The sequence below is a fragment of the Leucoraja erinacea genome, chromosome 12 (genome assembly GCF_028641065.1).
Source record: "Leucoraja erinacea ecotype New England chromosome 12, Leri_hhj_1, whole genome shotgun sequence".
In the NCBI taxonomy this organism is placed as follows: domain Eukaryota; kingdom Metazoa; phylum Chordata; class Chondrichthyes; order Rajiformes; family Rajidae; genus Leucoraja; species Leucoraja erinaceus.
This window is the reverse complement of record NC_073388.1, coordinates 13172238-13194428: the sequence shown is the minus strand read 5'-3', so window position 1 is coordinate 13194428 and position 22191 is coordinate 13172238. Positions and strand designations below refer to the sequence as shown.

Here is a 22191-nt window from a genome sequence, read left to right as displayed (position 1 = left end):
AGAGTCCGTACGACTAGAAAAACCTTTTGTATTTCGGTTTGTGGAGTAGGAGTGTGGAACAAATTGAACGAGGAATTAAAGCAATGTACAAACATGAATCATTTTAAAATGATATATAAAAAAATAATTTTCAAGGGGATGGAGGGGATGGTTGACAAGTGGGGGTTAATGTTTATCTATTGCTTTACAATTGTTTACATGATTGGTTACTTCATATATGAAGTTTGTATGTGTATAATAGTTGTATGTATATGTCTGTAGGTATTATGGGAAATTGCCTGGGGTAGTATTATTATTATTAATTAATTGATTTTTAAATATGGTAGAAGTGTTGGGGAAAAGGGGTGAGATTTAATAAGTTATTTTTCATCTCACTACTTTTCGAGCTTGTACAGACACAGAGTTGGACATTGGAAATTTGCTTTTTGTTCTTTTCATTGCTTGTAAATATTGATTGTAATGTCCAATTGTTTGATAATTTCGATTTTGTTACTATTAATGTCTTTAATGTCTTTACTTGTTCGGAATAAATAAAATAAATAAATAAATAAAAAATAAATGTCATACGAGAACAAAGATGAGAATATTGGAAAGAACATGACACCGAGAAATAATGGATGGCAAAGAAAAAGTTAATACTAACTGAAACAGTACTGGGGGATCAGCTGATCGAGATATGTTACTTGATTATTAACAGAGAAGTCTTGGCCTAGCCAGTTGGTGAAAAAACTGAAGCTCAGAAAAAAAGTTTAAAATAAACTCTGAATATATTACGGACAATCACAGCAGTTTTAAAAATGAACACAGTAGTACCGACGGAACAATCTAAATTTAAACGTGATACCTGTTTAAATTGGATCATAATATCTTTTGAGAGCTCCATGTCTCTGAACATTCCTTCCAATTTGCTGGTGAATGCAGCGCCACATTCTTAAAAAGAAAGATTTTACTTACAGATTAGCCAAAATAATAAGTATGTAGTGAATTACTGTCATTTTAAACGTATGGGGGTGGGGGGGGGGGGGGGGGGGGGGGGGGGGGGGGGGGGGGGGGGGGGGGGGGAGGGGGAACCGAAAAAAACCCATTCAGTTTCAATGGCCGATGTCAAAAACCCAAATGACTGACATCCTCCTGACATGTTTGTATTACCTAAATTGTGGAAGGGTTTAAAAAGACTAATTTGCAGAGCACCGCCCAACAGCCTTATTACTATTGTATCAAATTTAATTTATGCTTAATAAGATAAACAATTAAAAGGTTTGAAAACATAAATTTATATTAAAATCTATTTAGAATCAACGGAAATAGAATGCAAACTAGATAAGTGCAACTTTGAATGATATTTACTTTTCATGAACAGATTGTGAACTCAAATAATTTAAAGAAAACAAAACTATTAATTTTTGTTTCTAGACATTCACGACAATAAAAATCATCCAGCTGATGAGATGCATCTTTAATGTCAGAACCATTGAATATGTAGTGTTACGAGAAAAAGAACATTTAATTACAGAATGGCTCGTGGCATTGAAATCACATGATCAAAATGGCTATTAGTGGAGACTTTGTGATTTACAGACAAAAAAGGGTTAAAATACATTCACTTATTTGTTTTGAGACAATTTGTTTCAGCATTCAGAAGTCTGAATTTCAAGGCTGTATTTATTTTTCCAAAAATGAACCAAAACAAAGTTGCAAGTATAACTGGAATAATCAGATTTTTTTTTTAAAGTCCTTCAGGAAGCTGAGCAGACATTCCAACTCAATTGATTTAACAAAAGCAAACTCACCATGTTTCAATTTGGACAACATTGATTTTTCTGCATCCACTGATGCACTCTTTCCCACCAATAGTCTCTTTGCCAAGTCCTTCTTGTAAAATGCCTCAAATACGTCTTTTCCTGTTATTTTTCAAAACATAGAAATATAGATTTAAAGCCCATTGCTTTTTTTCCTTGTAAAATTTGAAATTCTATTAGTAAAGGGCCAGGTTGGGCTGAAGGAACTGTTTCCTTGCTCTATGAACAGAAAACTATGTTTATAATTCACTGCTGCCAAATGCTGGTTTTCAAAACAATAAATGTTTATTATCGCTTGAAATCCACCCAAGTACTTAAAAAAAAGTTGTTAAAAAATTGATATAAAATGTGGAATTCAATTAGCAATTCAATGCAAGCAAATAGTTTGAATGGCAGATGTTTGGTATAAATGTTGTTAAATTTGCCACCCTTGCTACATTAATCAGTTTTAGTCCGGATTATAATGGATACATTGTTGTGGTGAGCTTAAGAGCCAATACCCTTCAATTCCTCACCCAATTTACCGTTCATCATGAGTCTTGATAAAACATACTGGGAGTCAACTCGGCTATGATGGGGGAAGAGAGGGTTGAAAGATAGACAAGAAAAGCTCGGCCAATTGAACACTCAACACCAACATTTCCAACAAAGCATCTGGAAGATGAACAAATGCAGGAACTCTGACATTCTACTACAATCCTGGTTAATGGCCTCTGCTATCAACTTCAGGTGTATGTCGCTCTGCATCACAGCAAAACATTTCTATTCACTTTGTCCAATGGTGGGGGCATGGAATAATTTGCTATCAACTAGAGGTGAACAAAATCAATTATAAACATACCATAAATAAATCTAAATATTATCATAATCTTATCCAGCATCTTCTCAAGCTCTTCATCAGTAGCCTCTTTGTTCCCAGCTCGGAGCTTTGAATCCACATATTTAGCTGAAAAAGAAAAGCATACGGGTTACTTCATGTCTCTTCAAAATAAAAAATGTCAAACGTTAATGGTCTTGCAGTGTTTATACTCTCCCCTCTCCTTTACTCTCTCTACACCAATGACTGCACCTCCACAGACTCCTCTGTAACGCTTCTCAAGTTTGTGGACAACACAACCCTGATAGGAATGATCCAGGATGGGGAGGAATCTGCCTACAGACAGGAAGTGACACAGCTGGTGTCCTTGTGCCTTCACAACAACCTGGAGCTCAATGCTTTTAAGACAGTGGAATTGATTGTAGACTTCAGGAGAGTTCCCTTCTCCCCTCGCCCCACTCACCAACAACAACACCACAGTCACATCTGTGGAGTCATTTGTGGAGCCCCCCCCACCTTCCCCCCATCGACAACGAACTGTACACTGCAAGGGCCCGGAAGTAAGCGAGTAAGATCATCTCAGACCCCTCTCACCCTGGCCACAAACTCTTTGAAGCACTTTCCTCTGGAAGGCGACTCCAGACTGTCAAAGCCGCCACAGCCAGACATAAAAACAGCTCTACTCAACAACCAAAAATCTGTAGCCTCCTTTTGATCCGGTATTTTATTTAATTCTTCACATGTTTAAATTATGTTTTATTCTTAATTGTTTACTGCATATCGTGTTGTTACTTGCGAGCAAAGCACCAAAGAAAATTATTTGTATGTATACATACTTGGTTAATAAAATTCAATCAGTCTATCTAACCCCGTCAGCACCGCCATTATTTTATTCTGTTCTCATATGCTTATTCTTCAACATATAATATAATAATTTGGCTCAATTATTCATTGTGGCAACATATTTATATCGAGTTACGTATTGGTAGAATAATGAAAGAGAAATAATCAATTATCAGGCATTATGAGTGTAGCTTATCATTTTTGAAATTTCCTTCAACACATGAGATCCCAAAGCTGTAGTTATCACTGGAGAGCAGGCCATATTTTATTGATTTGGTGTTGAAGTCAACCAAAGTTCATCCACTATGTGAGTGAAGGCAAAAATGTGCATCCTCATTTTCTGTCTGAAAGAACATAACTGAGTCGAAACTTGGACAAGCAAAAATAATGCAGTGTTATTCAGTGTTTCATCGCAAGTGTTTAAATGGATAATTGTCTTATGGTGTTTTACATGGTGCAAGTTTTCCAGGTTTTTTTGTGTTTAAAACTGTATTTGATGTCTCCCGAGTTCAGTAACAGTTTAATCTGGGGCATGACAGCTCGTCATCAATTTTCTTTCTCCTCATTCGTGGCTGGGGTTGGTTCAAGTCACCCACACGAGTCTCCTTATTCATCCATAAGCCAGTCAAGGTGCAGAAACACACCGCAAAAAATACAATCAACTTTCCTCTACAAGTTCCACAGGAAGTCTCACATTTATTAAAATTGTATTTTGAGCTAAAATCTATGGTGAGTGTGTTTATTGGACAAGATCACAGAAATTAACTAAATTTATTCATGGGTTTGGTTTACAATCTCTACTTTTAGACTATCCCATGTGGAGCTAATTTATGTGCACGTGCAAATGCCTCATGAAGGAAGATATAATGGATATTTTATTTTACAGGGAAGTAGTGATCTGCTTCTAGCTTATGAAAACAATAGCATGTAAATAGAATCTTTCCACCTACCATCTATATTATATTAAAAGTATTATCCTGTTTGTCTATCTGTCTGTGAGATCAAGGAAATACGCCAAAACATTACACAATAGCTCAAAGATATTTACAGAATCTTACTCAACTTCCCCCGCCCCCCCCACCGTGGGAAGGACTGATTGGCTCAAGGGAGGTCCGTCGCCGACTCAAAGGTCGAGTACATTCATTGGCTCCGGGTCAGGGGGGCAGGGAGGGGAGAAGGGTTATGGAGGGTGGGAGGGAGTGACTGAGGGTATGGAGTGACTGAGGAAAGGGGAAAGGTGGAGGAAGAGGTGAAGGAGGGAGTGGAGGAGGGGAGGAGGTGAGGGGAGAGAAGAGAGAGGGTAAAGAGGAGGAGGAAGGAGTGTTGGGGGATGAGGGGAAATGAGCCGCGCCTGCGCAGTTGGGACTAATGGGTGAGTGGTGGAATATTGCGTTGGGCGAACGGGTTACGTTGGGGGAATGGGTGATGGAGGCCATTGGCTCCGGGAGGCGCCTGTCCCCGGGGTGAGCACCGACGCTGCGTTCGGGGAACACCCCTCCCGTGTGACGCCCCCCCCCCCCCCCCATTGGGGGACGGGGCCCAACGGGTCCCATGGTCTAATCATTCTTAAAAATGACCTACCTATCCGAAACTTAAGCAAGTTTTTCAAGCAGCTAAACTAAAACTACTGACAACCAATGCACAAGTGTTCCGAATCTATTCAGAACACATTCAATCCATTCAGGACACAAATGCCCTTAAAATATAAAATTAAATAATGAGAAAGGATGACACATTTTCTTCAGATCAAGTGGATTATTGAGAAGAATGACACAAATGACAGGTTTTAAAAGGATGAGTAAACAATGAATTAGACTACACTTGCAAATTAATGGACTCATTTTTTAAATGTTTTTCTATTGAAGCATCTTGAACTAACCACTGAAATCAACAAGTTGTGTTTAATTTCCATGAAAACAGTGAATTGTCGGGTACTGGTAGTCGCTGTATATTGTCTGCCATACCTATAAGTTCAGCTGGTTTGTTTGGTCGTTTGTTAATGAAGGTTTCAAAGGCTTCTTTCATTGCGTTGACAAATTTTTCATTCTTCAGGAAGCATACATCAACCACGTGATCCACTTTGTCCTTGAAATCAAGTAGTTCTTGAACCATTGTTTTATCTTTTTCTGGATTAATTACTATAGTACTGCCAAAAGTCTGAGGATTTAAAAAAAACAACTTTTAATCACAATTCTGAGGAAGACAAACACAGATTGAAAATATTTAAATGAACACACCACTTTGTATTAGAACATGCCTGGCCTCAAACACAAACATTTAAATATGGTGCACAGCTATAGTTGCCGGTCTGAAGAAGGATCTCAACCCATAACGTCACCCATTCTCTCCAAAGATGCTCCCTGTCCCACTGAGTTACTCCAGTATATTGTGTTTATCTTCGGTGTAAACAAACACCTGCAGTTCCTTCCGACACAGCTTTAGTTGTCTTTTGAAAAGACTCTTCCTTCAATCTCAAGACTGATATTTCTCAAGAAGTACAAATTCTAAGAGTACCATCTGTATCCCCCAATATCTTGCTAAAGTAACCATGTTTCAGATTCAGATTCAATCTTTATTGTCATTGTGCAGTGTATAGTACAAGTTAGCATCTCACCCAGAAGAGCGAACATAGAATAATGGAACAGCAAAATATATATATGTACATACATTAGCAGTAGTGCAATTTATCTGGGGGAAGGAGTGTCCGGGAGGGGGGGGGTGACTGGCAATTACCAAGGTGCAGAGTTAAGTTGTGTAACAGACGCAGGGAAGAAGCTGTTCCGGAACCTGCTGGTCCGGCAATGGAGAGACCTGTAGCGCCTCCCGGATGGGAGGAGGGTAAACAGTCTGTGGCTGGGGTGAGAGCAGTCCTTGACGATGCTGCGCGCCCTTCGCAGACATCGCTTGCTCTGGACAGACTCAATGGAGGGGAGTGAGGCTTTTTAGTCTAGAGAAATAGTTTAGAGATACAGCGCACCGGGTCCACGCTAACCAGCGATCCCCGCACATTAACACTATCCTACACTCACTGGGGACAATTTTTTACATTTACCAAGCCAATTAACCTACAAACCTGTACGCCTTTGGAGTGTTGGGAGGAAACCGAAGATATCTGAGAAAACCGACGCAGGTCACGGGGAGAACGTACAAACTTCGTACAAACAGCACCCGTAGTCAGGATCAAACCCGGGTCTCCGGCGCGGCATTCGCTGTAAGGTAACAACTCTACCTCTGCGCCACCGTGACCATTTGTGTTTATCTTACACTTTCAGTGCCAGGCAAAGGAGTTCAAGCAAATTGGTTTATGGGGAAATAACCAAAGAAACTGAAAGATCACAGCAAATTAGACAATAAAAATAAAATAAAATAACAAATAAATAGATGGACTACATCTTTACAGTGGAGGGGGCTGTAAAAGTGAAATAATCATTGGAACTATTAGTTTAAATTAGTTAAAAGATTGGCCAAGGCAGCACTGCATGAATGTGCCAATTGGATCCTCATTAGATATATTGTCTGGAAATAAATTCAATTTCCGTGGAGTAGGCGACCGAAACAGTTTCCGCCCCCCCCCCCCCCCCACCATCCCCAACACAAGACACACACGATAAACATTAAAAACATACATTAAGACACACATAAAAAAAACAAAAAAAGTAGAAAAAAAACGCTGCTGGCAGGGCTACAGGCTTGCAGCACCCCCACCGACCTTTCATTTAAGCATTCAAAAGTCAGTCGATCAACCAAGTAGCATTCATAATTAAAGTATTACGCCGCAGTATTTTCTGTCTCAAAAGAGACATTGATAGTGAAATTTGAAAATGTGAAATTTACCATGACAGAGAAAGTAAACATGTAACATTGTAGTTTTAATGGTCCTGGCTCCAGGGCATAAGACAGGGCAACACATTTGCGTGGTTTAAAAGCAATTGATGATCAGAAGTTAAAACCTGCACAAAAACAAGACTTTGTGCTAAACCAAATGATTGCTTGAGCAATAAGCAAACATGGATGTGAGGAAAGCAAAAAAAAGTGTGAAATAAGTTCATTAAAAGTGATTTGAAAAATACATTTATCACTGGGGGAAAAAAAAAGTTAAAATGAGTGAAGAGAACAATTTAAAATGTACCCAACCACAAAATGGAGATTAGAAGGTAGATTAATTTAGCACTTTAGAGGCTAACCCCAGGTAACAAAGTTTCCATTTTTACAATTGTCCAGGTCAATTTTGTCCATAAATCAGAAGATACACAAAGATCACCTGTTATGGAAACATATTCCCACAATACTGCGTGAATGGTATCAAAGCACACAATGCTGATTTGAAAGACCAATCACTAAAAGCCGAGCAAGGAAACAAATTTGGCCGTTCGTAGGAACAAACATACGTCTTTTGAATCTAATGTATATTATGGGAGCTCATTCATCTTTAAGGCAAGTTGTGTTAATCAATTCGCTATAAAAGCTAAATAATTTAAGAAATTAAATGAAAAACATACCTTTATATATTCAATCCAATGTTGCAATAGAACCTGTACTCCACCTCGAACTCGACTAAAAAGTTGGTAAAGGAGAGAGAGATCTTGTATTCTGTTTTCATCCAGAAGGCTGTTTAAACCTACAGGGAGTTATGAGCAGCTTTATATTGGTTGGAATGGGACAACAAAATATGGAAGCATTGCAAAATCTAAAATTTCATCATGAATTATAGTAACTTGTACCAATTTAAGTTCTAGCTCATCTATCATCAAATTCCCAAAAACGATTCAATAAGTGAATTTGATTAATGTTTATTGGAGCGGAACTGTATCCTTATATAGAGAACAGTTTACATCAGTGTTCAATTGAAGGTTACCTTTCTGAAGAATGGCCGGTAAATGTTCACCTAAGAGTTGTTTCTCCACAGTAGCTATTAGAGGCTTCCTGAAGAAAATTAAAAACAATCGAAATTTAATTAATAATAATGAACTACTCTATTTGATTGGACCATCGCATGAAAATCTAAATTACATATTATTTGCAAAAGGCATTTTGAAACTAAAATATTTGTTGTGTATATACAGGCCCAAAAAACAAGAAACCCTAACAGTCAATTTGTCACTGGTAAAGCATCAAGCAATCAGTTTCAGAGGTTTAAGATGAAGCTGTTCAGTGCCATCCCCAAGTGTACTCGGGTTATGGCCAATAGCAAAATTAAAAACGGCAGTGAACAGGTGAAATTGTCCAGAATCATGCAAATAACATAAGCTTTAAAGAATAATTACTAAAAATCTGTACTTACTGTGTGCTCTGATCTAAATAAGTGATAACACGATCTGCTTCTTCCTCCAAACGTTTATTAACATGGTGTAAGTATTCTGGAACCTAAATGGAATAAATTGAAATTAATTGGGCCCATGGGACTGGCTTAGATTGGGCATCTTGGTCAGCATGCATAAAAGTTGTGAAAGATCTGTTTCTATGCTGAAAGATTCCATGACCAAATTTACACCTCGTATCATTGAAGATTCCCTTACCTTGCCATCTTTGTCCCTCCTTCTTACCTGAACCTATTGGCCCTTCATCCCAATCAGCTGGCCTTTAAACCACTCTCTACTTCAGATGTGAACTTTCCCCAATAACAGCTGCTCCCAATTAACTCTCCCTAGTTCTGCCGAAAAGGTCGTAATTTGCCCTCCCCAATTCAGTACTTCCCCAAGGTCCAGATTTATCATTCATAACCATCTTAAAACTTAGTGCTCTGATCACTGTTCCCAAAATGCTCTCCCATGCCAGTCATCTGGCTGGGCTCCTTTCCCAAAACAAGATCCAGCATGGTCCATCCTCTATTTGAATGATTCACATACTGTTTCAAGAAACCTTCCTGGAAACACTAAGCACATTCTGCTGCATTTGAGCCTCTTGGACCAAGGACCTCTTAGACCCATGTCTTGGACCCATATAACATTAGGGGAGTAAAACTCACCCATTATGACAACCCTGATTCTTTTACATCTTTCCATAAATTGTCTACATATCTAGTCCTCTGCTTCCTGTTGGCTATTAGGAGCCTGTAGTATTATTCCCTTATTGCACCGTTCTTATTTGTGAGCTCCACTACTATTGCCTCAGTGAACGATCCCTCCCAGTATGCTCTCAGTATGTAAACTGTTTCCATCCTGATAAGTAATTCAACTTCTCTACCTTTTTTTATCTTCCTCTCAAACACATCTGAAATATCAAAACCCTGAAATGTTGAACTACCTGTACTATCCTTCTCACAACCAAGCCTCTGTAAATGGCTACTACATCACAGCTCCATGCACTGATCCAGCCTCTAAAGCTTTGCTTTACTCATATTGCTCCTCGCATTGGAAAAAAAACACACATGCGCAAATTGAGTTGAGGCAGGTACTATAACATTTAAAAGAACTTGGACAGGTAAATGGAGATGAATGGTTGATGGATATGAACCAAATATAGGTAAATGGGGCTAGCTTAGATGGGGGCATCTTGGATGGCATGGACGAGTTGGGCCCAAAGATCTGTTTTCGTGTTATATGACTATCAGTCACACCAAGTTCATTAACTTGTCCCCACCTATCCTTCACAAATTGACTTGCCATAAACTCTACCTTCTGATCAGTCTTATTTGTTGACCTGCTGATTTGGATCCCACCACCCAGGCACGCTTATTTAAACCCTCCCCAGGATACCAGTGAACCTCCCTGTGAGCATATTTGTTCCCTTCCAATTCTGGTTCCAATTCTAACATAGAAAACATAGAAACATAGAAATTAGGTGCAGGAGTAGGCCATCCAACTCAGTATCAACTCAGTACCTGCCTTCTCTCCATACCCTCTGATCCCCTTAGCCACAAGGGCCACATCTAACTCCCTCTTAAATATAGCCAATGAATTGGCCTCAACTACCCTCTGTGGCAGAGAGATCCAGAGATTCACCACTCTCTGTGTGAAAAAAGTTATTCTCACCTCGGTTTTAAAGGATTTCCCCTTTATCCTTAAGCTGTGACCCCTTGTCCTGGACTTCCCTAACATCGGGAACAATCTTCCTGCATCTAGCCTGTCCAACCCCTTAAGAATTTTGTAAGTTTCTATAAGATCCCCTCTCAATCTCCTAAATTCTAGAGAGTATAAACCAAGTCTATCCAGTCTTTCTTCATAAGACAGTCCTGACATCCCAGGAATCAGTCTGGTGAACCGTCTCTGCACTCCCTCTATGGCAATAATGTCCTTCCTCAGATTTGGAGACCAAAACTGTATGCAATACTCCAGGTGTGGTCTCACCAAGACCCTGTACAACTGCAGTAGAACCTCCCTGCTTCTATACTCAAATCCTTTTGCTATGAAAGCTAACATACCATTCGCTTTCTTCACTGCCTGCTGCACCTGCATGCCTACTTTCAATGACTGGTGTACCATGACACCCAGGTCTCGCTGCATCTCCCCTTTTCCTAATCGGCCACCATTTAGATAATAGTCTGCTTTCCTGTTTTTGCCACCAAAATGGATAACCTCACATTTATCCACATTATACTGCATCTACCAAACATTTGCCCACTCACCCAGCCTATCCAAGTCACCTTGCAGTCTCCTAGCATCCTCCTCACAGCTAACACTGCCCCCCAGCTTAGTGTCATCCACAAACTTGGAGATATTGCCTTAAATTCCCTCATCCAGATCATTAATATATATTGTAAATAGCTGGGGTCCCAGCACGGAGCCTTGCGGTACCCCACTAGTCACTGCCCGCCATTGTGAAAAGGACCCGTTTACTCCTACTCTTTGCTTCCTGTTTGCCAGCCAGTTCTCTATCCACATCAATACTGAACCCCCAATGCCGTGTGCTTTAAGTTTGTATACTAATCTCTTATGTGGGACCTAGTCGAAAGCCTTCTGGAAGTCTAGATACACCACATCCACTGGTTCTCCCCTATCCACGCTACTAGTTACATCCTCGAAAAATTCTATAAGATTCGTCAGACATGATTTACCTTTCGTAAATCCACACTGACTTTGTCCAATGATTTCACCACTTTCGAAATGTGCTGCTATCCCATCTTTAATAACTGACTCTAGCAGTTTCCCCACTACCGATGTTAGACTAACTGGTCTGTAATTCCCCGTTTTCTCTCTCCCTCCCTTCTTAAAAAGTGGGGTTACGTTTGCTACCCGCCAATCCTCAGGAACTACTCCAGAATCTAAAGAGTTTTGAAAGATTATTACTAATGCATCCACTATTTCTGGAGCTACTTCCTTAAGTACTCTGGGATGCAGCCTATCTGGCCCTGGGGATTTATCGGCCTTTAATCCATTCAATTTACCCAACACCACTTCCCGACTAACCTGGATTTTACTCAATTCCTCCAACTCCTTTGACCCGCGGTCCCCTGCTATCTCCGGCAGATTATTTATGTCTTCCTTAGTGAAGACGGAACCAAAGTAGTTATTCAATTGGTCCGCCATTTCCTTGTTCCCCATGATCAACTCACCTGTTTCTGACTGCAAGGGACCTACATTTGTTTTAACTAATCTCTTTCTTTTCACATATCTATAAAAACTTTTGCAGTCAGTTTTTATGTTCCCTGCCAGTTTTCTTTCATAATCTATTTTTCCTTTCCTAATTAAGCCCTTTGTCCTCCTCTGCTGGTCTCTGAATTTCTCCCAGTCCTCGTTATGCTGCTTTTTCTGGCTAATTTGTACGCATCATCCTTCGCTTTGATACTATCCCTGATTTCCCTTGTTATCCACGGATGCACTACCTTCCCTGATTTATTCTTTTGCCAAACTGGGATGAACAATTTTTGTAGTTCATCCATGCAGTCTTTAAATGTCTTCCATTGCATATCCACCGTCAACCCTTTTAGAATTAATTGCCAGTCAATCTTGGCCAATTCACGCCTCATACCCTCAAAGTTACCTTTCTTTAAGTTCAGAACCATTGTTTCTGAATTAACAATGTCACTCTCCATCCTAATGAAGAACTCAACCATATTATGGTCACTCTTGCCCAAGGGGGCACGTACAACAAGACTGCTAACTAACCCTTCCTCATTACTCAATACCCAGTCTAAAATAGCCTGCTCTCTCGTTGATTCCTCTACATGTTGATTTAGATAACTATCCCGCATACATTCCAAGAAATCCTCTTCCTCAGCACCCTTGCCAATTTGATTCACCCAATCTATATGTAGATTGAAGTCACCCATTATAACTGTTTTGCCTTTGTCGCACGCATTTCTAATTTTCTGTTTGATACCATCTCCAACTTCACTACTACTGTTAGGTGGCCTGTACACAACACCCACCAGCGTTTTCTGCCCCTTAGTGTTTCGCAGCTCTACCCATACCGATTCCACATCCTCCAAACTAATGTCCTTCCTTTCCATTGCGTGAATCTCCTCTCTAACCAGCAACGCTACCCCACCTCCTTTTCCTTTCTCTCCGTCCCTCCTGAATATTGAATATCCCTGGATGTTCAGCTCCCAGTCTGCCTGCCACTTTTACTTTTCACCTTGCTACCTATTGCTTCTACCCTCATTTTACACCCCCCTGCCTCTCTGCTCTTGTACCCATCCCCCTGCCACATTAGTTTAAATCCTCCCCGACAGCACTAGCAAACACTCCCCCAAGGACATTGGTTCCATTCCAGCCCAGGTGCAGACCGTCCTGTTTGTACTGGTCCCACCTCCCCCAGAACTGGTTCCAATGCCCTAAAAATTTGAATCCCTCCCCCTTGCACCATTTTTCAAGCCACGTATTCATCTGCAATATCCTCCTATTTCTACTCTGACTGGCCCGTGGTACTGGTAGTAATCCAGAGATTATTACCTTTGAGGTCCTACTTTTAAGTTTATCTCCTAGCTCCCTAAATTCATCTTGTAGGACCTCATCCCTTTTTTTAACCTATATCGTTGGTGCCAATATGCACCACGACAACTGGCTGTTCACCCTCCCCCTCCAGAATGTTCTGCAGCCGTTCAGTGACATCCCTGACCCTTGCACCAGGGAGGCAACATACCATCCTGGAGTCTCGTTTGCGGCCGCAGAAACGCCTATCTATTCCCCTGACAATTGAATCCCCTATTACTATTGCCCTTCCACTCTTTCCCCCTCCCTCATGTGCCGCAGAGCCTTCTGATACAGGTCCCATTTGCCAGGGAAGAGATCCCATGATCCATATATCTTTATGAGGATGTTGGCAGGACTAGAGGGTGTGAGCTATAGGGAGGAGTTGAGTAGGCTGCGTCTCTATTGCTTGGAGCGCAGGAAGATGAGGGGTGATCTTATCGAGGTGTATAAAATCATGCCAGGAATAGATCGGGTAGATGCACTGAATCTCTTGCCCAGAGTAGGGGAATTGAGGACCAGAGGACACACGTTCAAGGTGAAGGGGAAAAGTTTTTATAGGAATCTGAGGGGTAACTTTTTCACACACACAAAGGGTGGTGGGTGTATGGAACAAGCTGGATTGGACAGGTTTGGAGGGATATGGACCAAGCGCAGGCAGGTGGGACTAATGTAGCTGGGACATGTTGGCTGGTGTGGGCAAGTTGGGCGAAGGGCCTGTTTCCACACTGTATCACTAAGTCTTTCCTCCTGCACCAGCTCCTTAGCCATGTATTGAACAGCACTATGTTTCTGCTCCTTGCCTCACGAGAAAGTGGCATGGGTAGTAATCCTGACGATTCCATCCATTTCAATCCTTGGGAGTACTTAATCTCCCTTCTTATATAATTGGAACCAATATGGACCACAAACTATGGCTGCTCACCCTCTGTTCTCAGAATGTCTTGTGCCTGTTTAGACTTTCTTAATAATACCAGCACAGGACATTTTTGTTAGTATTAGTTGATTCTAAAGTAATTGATTTATTTTTCAGACTGCAATCTATAGTTTTGCATTTACTTTTGCTCCCAATAAACAGAAACAATCTATTCATAATTTCACTTTTAATGTTGTTTACCTACGGTACTGCAAAATAAAATTGCCAGATTCATGTCTCTAAATAAATGCTGGGGTACAAGTGCTAACATAATTACGAGCGTGTTCTGCAGCTCTATGGTCTATCGAGCCTTTTATTAACATGTTCCTAAATGGTGATGGACTGGCAAAAAGGATACTGCATACCTCTCGTTCTTGCATCAGTCTTTGACCTTCTGTAGCATACAGACGATTAGTCTCTTCCAAAAACCTTTGTTCAAATGAATCCTGATATATCTGGGAAAAAAAACCAAATCAAATAAATTAAGAATTTACAAATGAAACTATCAAGATTAGCTGCATTTAAAAGAATTCAAATTTACCTGCAAATCTGATAGCATACTCAAGAGACTTCGAAGCAAACTCCGATCAATAGCTTCACCATTTCGTTCTCTTTCAATTAACAGAAGAATCCCATCAATAGTTTTATTTTGAACCTTCCGATCACTTATTACATGGGATCTAAATAATTCTAGGCCCATGTCCCTACAAATGAAAACAATTCACATGAACAGTTGAAATTACAGGATCAATGTATGGAGCTCTTAAATAGTAACATTTAATATATGTAAATATGTGACCGTGTATTTGTAAACTACCTGTTCCTGTTCTCTAACATTATTTTATAATACCTCTCACATCTGCACTGTAAAACACCTCACAAAAATATTTTAAATGAGAAAAACTGATTAACCAATTATTTGCTAAATCTGTAACTCATCAACACATTGAACAAGCCAATGCTTTACAATTCATCTCACACCTGTGCTTTCCATGTTGAAGTAATCATCCATTGAAGAATCTTTAATATAGAACTGCAATGCTTTTAAAAGCCAAAGTAACACAGTGGCTGCTAATTGCAACTTGATTTTTTCACTTGCGCTAATGAAGACAAGATTTTTTCCACTGGTATTAGCAGCTTTACAAACACACTGCCAGATTTTTTTTTGTTTTCAACAGTAACCCCTGAGTGCAGCAGTATTGATTGCAAAGGCATCACAATTAATTTTGATTCTCCCCCACTAGCTACATGTGCCTACTTTCAGGCAGGGCCTAGAGTTTACAACATCATAAATTATATACAACCAGGATCAGAGTCTCAAGGTTATTTTTAGCATTCATTCTATTGCACCTGGTAAATTCACACAAAGAGTGCCAAGCTAATTTGGACCTTTTGTCTACCTGGTTTTGTTATATGTTGCATAAATGGTAAGCTCATAGGAAGACATTTCTCCATTTTGTTAGTTATGTTATCATATTCAATTTTAGACTACCAGTATATCAAAAAATTGTCTTAAATTTATAACTTCCTATATGCTTCAAAGTCATATCAAAACATCAGTTTAGCTATGTTGACTGCTCTTTTGGTATTGGTTCAAAAGAAAGGTTCCTTTTATAATATTGAAACCAATAAAAAACATAACAAATGGTTGATTTTAAATATATAAGGAAGGAATGGTTCCTCTCTCTGCCACCCCCAACTGACACAAATATGTAAAAGCACTTGTTCATGTTCACACAGAAAACAGAAACATATTTTTTCCACATGAATTTGCCTTCAATAAATTAACAGTATTGGAGATGGCTGCTTCCACTACAAAACTATTTGAAAAATTCCTAGCACACCCCCCCTCCCCCAACCACACATTCAACAAGTGTCCAATGTCCAATACAATGAGGAGCAAAAAAACAAAAAAAAGTGTACTACAAATAGCCTGAGCACTTGAATGGAGCGAGAATACAAAAATAAGCACATTCTCAGTACTGCAGGGATCACGGGAAAATTCTTCCCCTTGTGTGAAAAGAGCCTCAAGCGAGATAACTGGATCAAGATGTGATTCCCTCCACAATCAAACCAGTTCTCAAACACCACTGCCCACACTCACACTTGTAGTACAAGTAAAGCAACAGAAAAAAATGATTTATGTGGTCCAATACTCTTTAGGGAACCAACGACAAGAATATAACCAAATTCCCATGGAACTGATCAGAAATTCAATGTCATTAAAAAATAAAATGCAAAAATATTAATTAAATATTAGTTATTAAGAGAAAATGAACAGAATTTCAATTAATAAAATTCTGGGGAACCAGTAATTGAAATCAGAAAATTGTACCATTAAAGCATGCTGCTATCTTTTTCTTATGTCTGGTGAAAATGACTGAAATTTGTTGTTTAATCGTTTTCTTGATTTAATTTCACTCTTTCATATTTCCAGCATTGTCATTTAATTTTTAAACCATAGATTCAGTGTGAGCAATATTTTGTTTTTATATTTGTCTTATTTAATGATAACCCCAAACATACATTTTTGGTAAAGGAATGCAAAGAAACAAAAAGGAACCAGCAACAATTACTGGGAAATTACAAGGAACCATAACTTTTCGAAGGCATCAACTAATGGGATTTGGATTTTAATGGGAAGATTCTCTCACAGTTGCATTTTATAATGGGCATTAACCAAGATCTTAAGCATGAAAAATAGTTTAACACACTCAAAAGGGTCACTGCTGGACTGACATTTTTTACAGTGCCCTCCATAATGTTTGGGACAAAGATCCATCATTTATTTATTTGCCTCTGTACTCCACAATTTGAGATTTGTAACAGAATAAAATCACATGTGGTTAAAGTGCACATTGTCAGATTTTATTAAAGGCCATTTTTATACATTTTGGTTTCACCACGTAGAAATTACAGCAGTGTTTATACATAGTCCCCCCATTTCAGGCCACCATAATGTTTGGGACACATGGCTTCACATGCGTTTGTAATTGCTCAGGTGTGTTTAATGGCCTCCTTAATACAAGTATAAGAGAGCTCTCAGCACCTAGTCGTTCCTCCAGTCTTTCCATCACTTTTGAAAACTTTTATTGCTGTTTATCAACATGAGGACCAAAGTTGTGCCTATGAAAGTCAAATAAGCCATTATGAGACTGAGAAACAAGAATAAAACTGTTCGAGACATCAGCCAAACCTTAGGCTTACCAAAATCAACTGTTTGGAACATCATTAAGAAGAAAGCAAGCACTGGTGAGCTTACTAACTGTAAAGGGACTGGCAGGCCAAGGAAGACCTCCACAGCTTTTGGCAAAAATTATCTCTATAATTAAAAAAAAAAATCCCCAAACACCTGTCCGACAGATCAGCAACACTCTTCAGGAGTCAGGTGTGGATTTGTCTATGACCACTGTCCGCAGAAGACCATGAACAGAAATAGAGGCTACACTGCAAGATGCAAACCATTGGTTGGCTGCAAAAATAGGATAACCAGGTTACAGTGATGGCAAGAGAAAAGTATAGAGGAGAGAAGGAACAGCCCAAGATCCAAAGCATACCACTTCATCTGTGAAACGCGGTGGTGGGGGTGTTATGGCCTGGGCTTGTATGGCTGCTGAAGGTACTGGCTCACTTATTTTCATTGATGATACAACTGCTGATGGTAGTAGCATAATGAATTCTAAAGTGCATAGACACACCCTATCTGCTCAAGTTCAAACAAATGCCTCAAAACTCATTGGCCGGCTGTTCATTCCACAGCAAGACAATTATCCCATACTGCTAAAGCAACAAAGGAGTTTTTCAAAGCTAAAAAATGGTCAATTCTTGAGTGGCCAAGTCAATCACCCGATCTGAACCCAATTAAGCATGCCTTTTATATGGTGAAGAGAAAACTGAAGGTTACTAGCCCCCAAAACAAGCATAAGCTAAAGATGGCTGCAATACAGGCCTTGCAAAGCATCACCAGAGAAGACACTGGTGATGTCCATGAATCGCAGACTTCAAGCAGTCATTGCATGCAAAGGATATGCAACAAAATACTAAACATGACTACTTTCATTTACATGATTCAGCTGTGTCCCAAACATTATGGTGCCCTGAAATGGGGGGACGATGTATAAACACTGCTGTAATTTTTACGGCAAAACCAAAATGTATTAAAAATGTCTTTATTAAAATCTGACAATGTGCACTTTAACCACATGATTTTTTTTTTCTGTTACAAATCTCAAATTGCGGAGTACTGAGGCAAATAAATAAATGATGGGTCTTTGTCCCAAACATGATGGAGATAAGCAGCAGGATAAGCAGGGAGAGCAGCAAGAGGTGGTTTTGACATTTTGATGTATTCATTTCACAATAATAGAACGTGTTATTTTCATCAAACGCTTGTGAACATTGAGGATATTTCTATTGGCTGTGTCACTATTTAATTACTTCTCTCCAGGAACATTCCAGGCTGGCCTCTCTCCCTATTCCCATTATTTCAAACCACTTAGCTCAATTCTTCACTTCTCACTCCTTGAATATTAAACATGTTTTTCAGCTGCAAGCTGACTCCTGGACATTATAATACAAGCATAAAACTCAGACAAAACATACCATGCTGTGTTAGGCAACATAATGACTCTAGATTACTTCAAGTAATCATGAGAATGGTGAACAATTCAAAAGGGAAAGTTATTAGAACCCTACAAGGCCTACGATAGTCTCCTCCTGGAATATAATAAAAAAAACACCCAATTACAGTCACCTTAATCCAAGGATACATACAGCAAGCCTTTTATTCATTAATAAAGTGTTCTTCCTCATGAATGGCTGGTCAGTGGGTGAGATTCAACGGTGAAGGATTACAGCAAAGGCCCATGCTGCTCTATAAATTAATTCAGTAACATGAAGATCTATTCTGGCATCTGGCAACTTAAGTCAATACTGCGAATCAATCAAACTTATGCTATTCTGGTGTGTAAGCCATAGTAACACAGCTTAATGGTTTTATCAAATGGGTAAAGAGCCATATAAAAACGTTTACACAAAATTTAATACAAGTTTTTCAACCCAGAAATAGGAATAAGTGCTTGGTTTAGATGGAATACACAGTGTGGAGCATACCCTTACTGAAATAATAAGGAATAGTTCCCCTGAAAGGGAGCAATATACCTTGCTTCTTCGTTTATAGGATTGCCTTTGTGCAGCTGGGATCCATGGATGCTGAAGCTTCAAATTGAAGTGATTTTTTGCACAGAAGGCATTGAGCCCTGAGATGAGGATCGTGGCGGACACCCAAAGATCTGATGCCATAACCTCCTCACTGGTGTCAGCTGAAGCAAGGTACACCAAAACAGGAGCTCCTTGGTTCTAGAGGAGACCTCAGTGCAGGCTCATACGAGTGATGATGAGGTAAGATGGTTCACAGGTCACATATTCTTTGGACGAGAATGAACTAGCACCTGCCAACATCAAGGAGAGTGCCTTAGAAATCTGACCAGTATTAAATGGTCCAAGTCAGGGTTGCAAATCGGTCAGCACATGGATTTATCGATGTCTTCTATGATGTCCCTGGAGTAACTTGCTGAGATGCTGGTTTAAAACATGTAGCTGGTAAAGTCTGCCAAACAAAATGCACCAGTTCTCATTTAGTTTGACAGAGGTCCTTTTCTCCCATCTGGAAGGGGATCTAAAAACGAGCCCAGGGAGCTTCAATTAAGAATTAAGAATAGTTCTTTCCCCAAGACCCTTGTCTTACCTGCAAAATGTGAATCTTTAACAACATGATGAGAAAATAATCTGCTGTTGAATCTAAGATAAATTCTACCTTTATCTTTTTTGTTCAATAAAAAACATACGTGAGAAAAATGTTCCAAGTCCCTAGACTTGCTGGAGAATTAGCAACATGAGCGATTTGCCACCTCATTTCTTTCATGATGATCTTTAGGGCTTTCTTATTATAAATATTTTCACCAATGTCTGAAAATGCTGGTAAAATTTGTAGTTGGGAATGGCATGTTAAAGCAGGGGATATTGAAGAAAGCAAGGGAAACCACCATCAGCTAAAAGACCCATCTGGCTTTAACGTATAACTTGGAGCTCGTGGATTCCAAGAAAAACCACAAAAACAAAAAAAAACCCACAATAAACAAAAATCACATGCAAAACTGAAGATGGGAAAAGTGGAAAGAAAAGACAAAAATAATTAAGATATCTACTTTCAGACACTTAAATACATACAAGGGGTGGCTGGAATAATGTCTTCATAATATTGGAACCAATTTCAATTATCATGAAGAAAATTAACTCCAGAAAGAATTTCAGACGTAACATTAAACAAAACAAATCTAATGTACAGCCAAAATGTGACTACATTATTTTCATTCTAGTTTATCAAACAGGAATATAAAGTTGATAATATTCCTCCTTTCATATACAAGATAGAAAATTTGCTATTTTGTCCATAATCATCAATTGATTTTTGTGTTTCCATCTGTTAGTGTGCTGAGATAATCAATTATTGTAAAATGTATTAAGCCTCGTTCAAAGTTATAAAAATTATTGTTCAATATAAATTATGGCATACGAAGGGATGAACTGCTTCCATGCTTCTCGTTATATTTTGTAACAGTTAACATCTAAGGGCTTTATTCATGCACATAAGGAAAAACAAAGAATTATAAAGTCTGGACAAAAAAATTGTTTGAATAAAAATATTCAGACAAAATAATTTGGAGAGGACCTGATTTATAACAAAAAGTCAGAATTCTTGTGATTTTTTTTAAATTCTTTGACATTCCACAAGGTTCTATTACCTGACTTTACCGATACTAGTTGTAGTATAACAGGAGTTTTGAACAGCAGATTGTTATAGTTAGAGAAACAACATTGCTATCATATAATTCTCATATTTATAATGGGTGCAAGTACAAATGTGTAATCAAACCTTCACAATCACAAATAGCAAAAAAGCTTTACCTTGCATATTATAAACGGGCTAATTCTCACATGACCTTAGCGAGAAGCTATGCCACAGAAGAGTGAAAGGCTCAAGCTCAACACTCAGCTATACTGTGATAACGGATATTAGCTAGCTCAGCAGCAAATAAGATAGAAGGGTATGGTATGGTACTTTGTTCTTCTTTACACCAAGAGTTGATGAGGTGGACATGAGGAAATTGAAGTGGTATGCCTACTTCTCAGTGTTCTTTGTTGTTCAATATATATATACATGGGCATTGCCTACCTGCATCTTACACAAATGTAACATACAAGTGCAAAAAACAACTACCATTTACTATTTACCGTTAAAGTTTCACATTAGCTGTCACGTACTTTGATAACTCTCTAGTACCAATAAGATAATTCTCAAGAAGTTAATGCCCCGACAATTTGGGTAGAGTTCAGAGTATATTAATTTCAAACTATATTTTACAAACTCTTATGGACTCTTTAAAATATCTCACTTCATTGCACCATCCACAAAATGGTTAACTATACAGTGTTGATCCAATATTGATCCAAAAATATACCAGAATTCAACTATAACCAGTTATTCTGCATGTGATGCATTCCATAGGTTACATTGAACAGGTTTCATTCAATGGTTACACAAAAAAGCTGGAGAAACTCAGCGGGTGCAGCAGCATCTATGGAGCGAAGGAAATAGGCAACGTTTCGGGCCGAAACCCTTCTTCAGACTGATCGGGGGCGGGGGTGGGCGGGGACAAGAAAGGGAAAAGGAGGAGGAGCCCGAAGGCTGGGGGATGGGAGGAGACAGCAGGGGGGCTGAGGAAGGGGAGGAGACAGCAAGGACTAACAAAATTGGGAGAATTCGATGTTCATGCCCCCGGGATGCAGACTCCCCAAACGGAATATGAGGTGCTGTTCCTCCAATTTCCGGTGCTGCTCGCTGTGGCCATGGAGGAGACCCAGGACAGAGAGGTCAGAGACGGAGTGGGGGGGGGAGTTGAAGTGCTG

The 22191-nt window shown here is 39.3% G+C and overlaps 1 protein-coding gene across 1 annotated transcript in view; it reads right to left on the bottom strand.

Moving 5' to 3' along the window:
• Positions 1 to 22191, bottom strand: part of cul4b (cullin 4B) — a 49878-nt gene that overhangs the window by 11477 nt on the left and 16210 nt on the right. The window contains exons 6-14 of the mRNA XM_055643599.1: positions 14765 to 14927; positions 14589 to 14678; positions 8741 to 8823; positions 8315 to 8382; positions 7959 to 8077; positions 5424 to 5616; positions 2641 to 2745; positions 1791 to 1901; positions 845 to 930 (exon numbers count right to left, since the gene is read on the bottom strand). Coding sequence (XP_055499574.1) covers positions 845 to 930; positions 1791 to 1901; positions 2641 to 2745; positions 5424 to 5616; positions 7959 to 8077; positions 8315 to 8382; positions 8741 to 8823; positions 14589 to 14678; positions 14765 to 14927 — 1018 coding nt within the window. The remainder of the gene's footprint in view (positions 1 to 844; positions 931 to 1790; positions 1902 to 2640; positions 2746 to 5423; positions 5617 to 7958; positions 8078 to 8314; positions 8383 to 8740; positions 8824 to 14588; positions 14679 to 14764; positions 14928 to 22191) is intronic.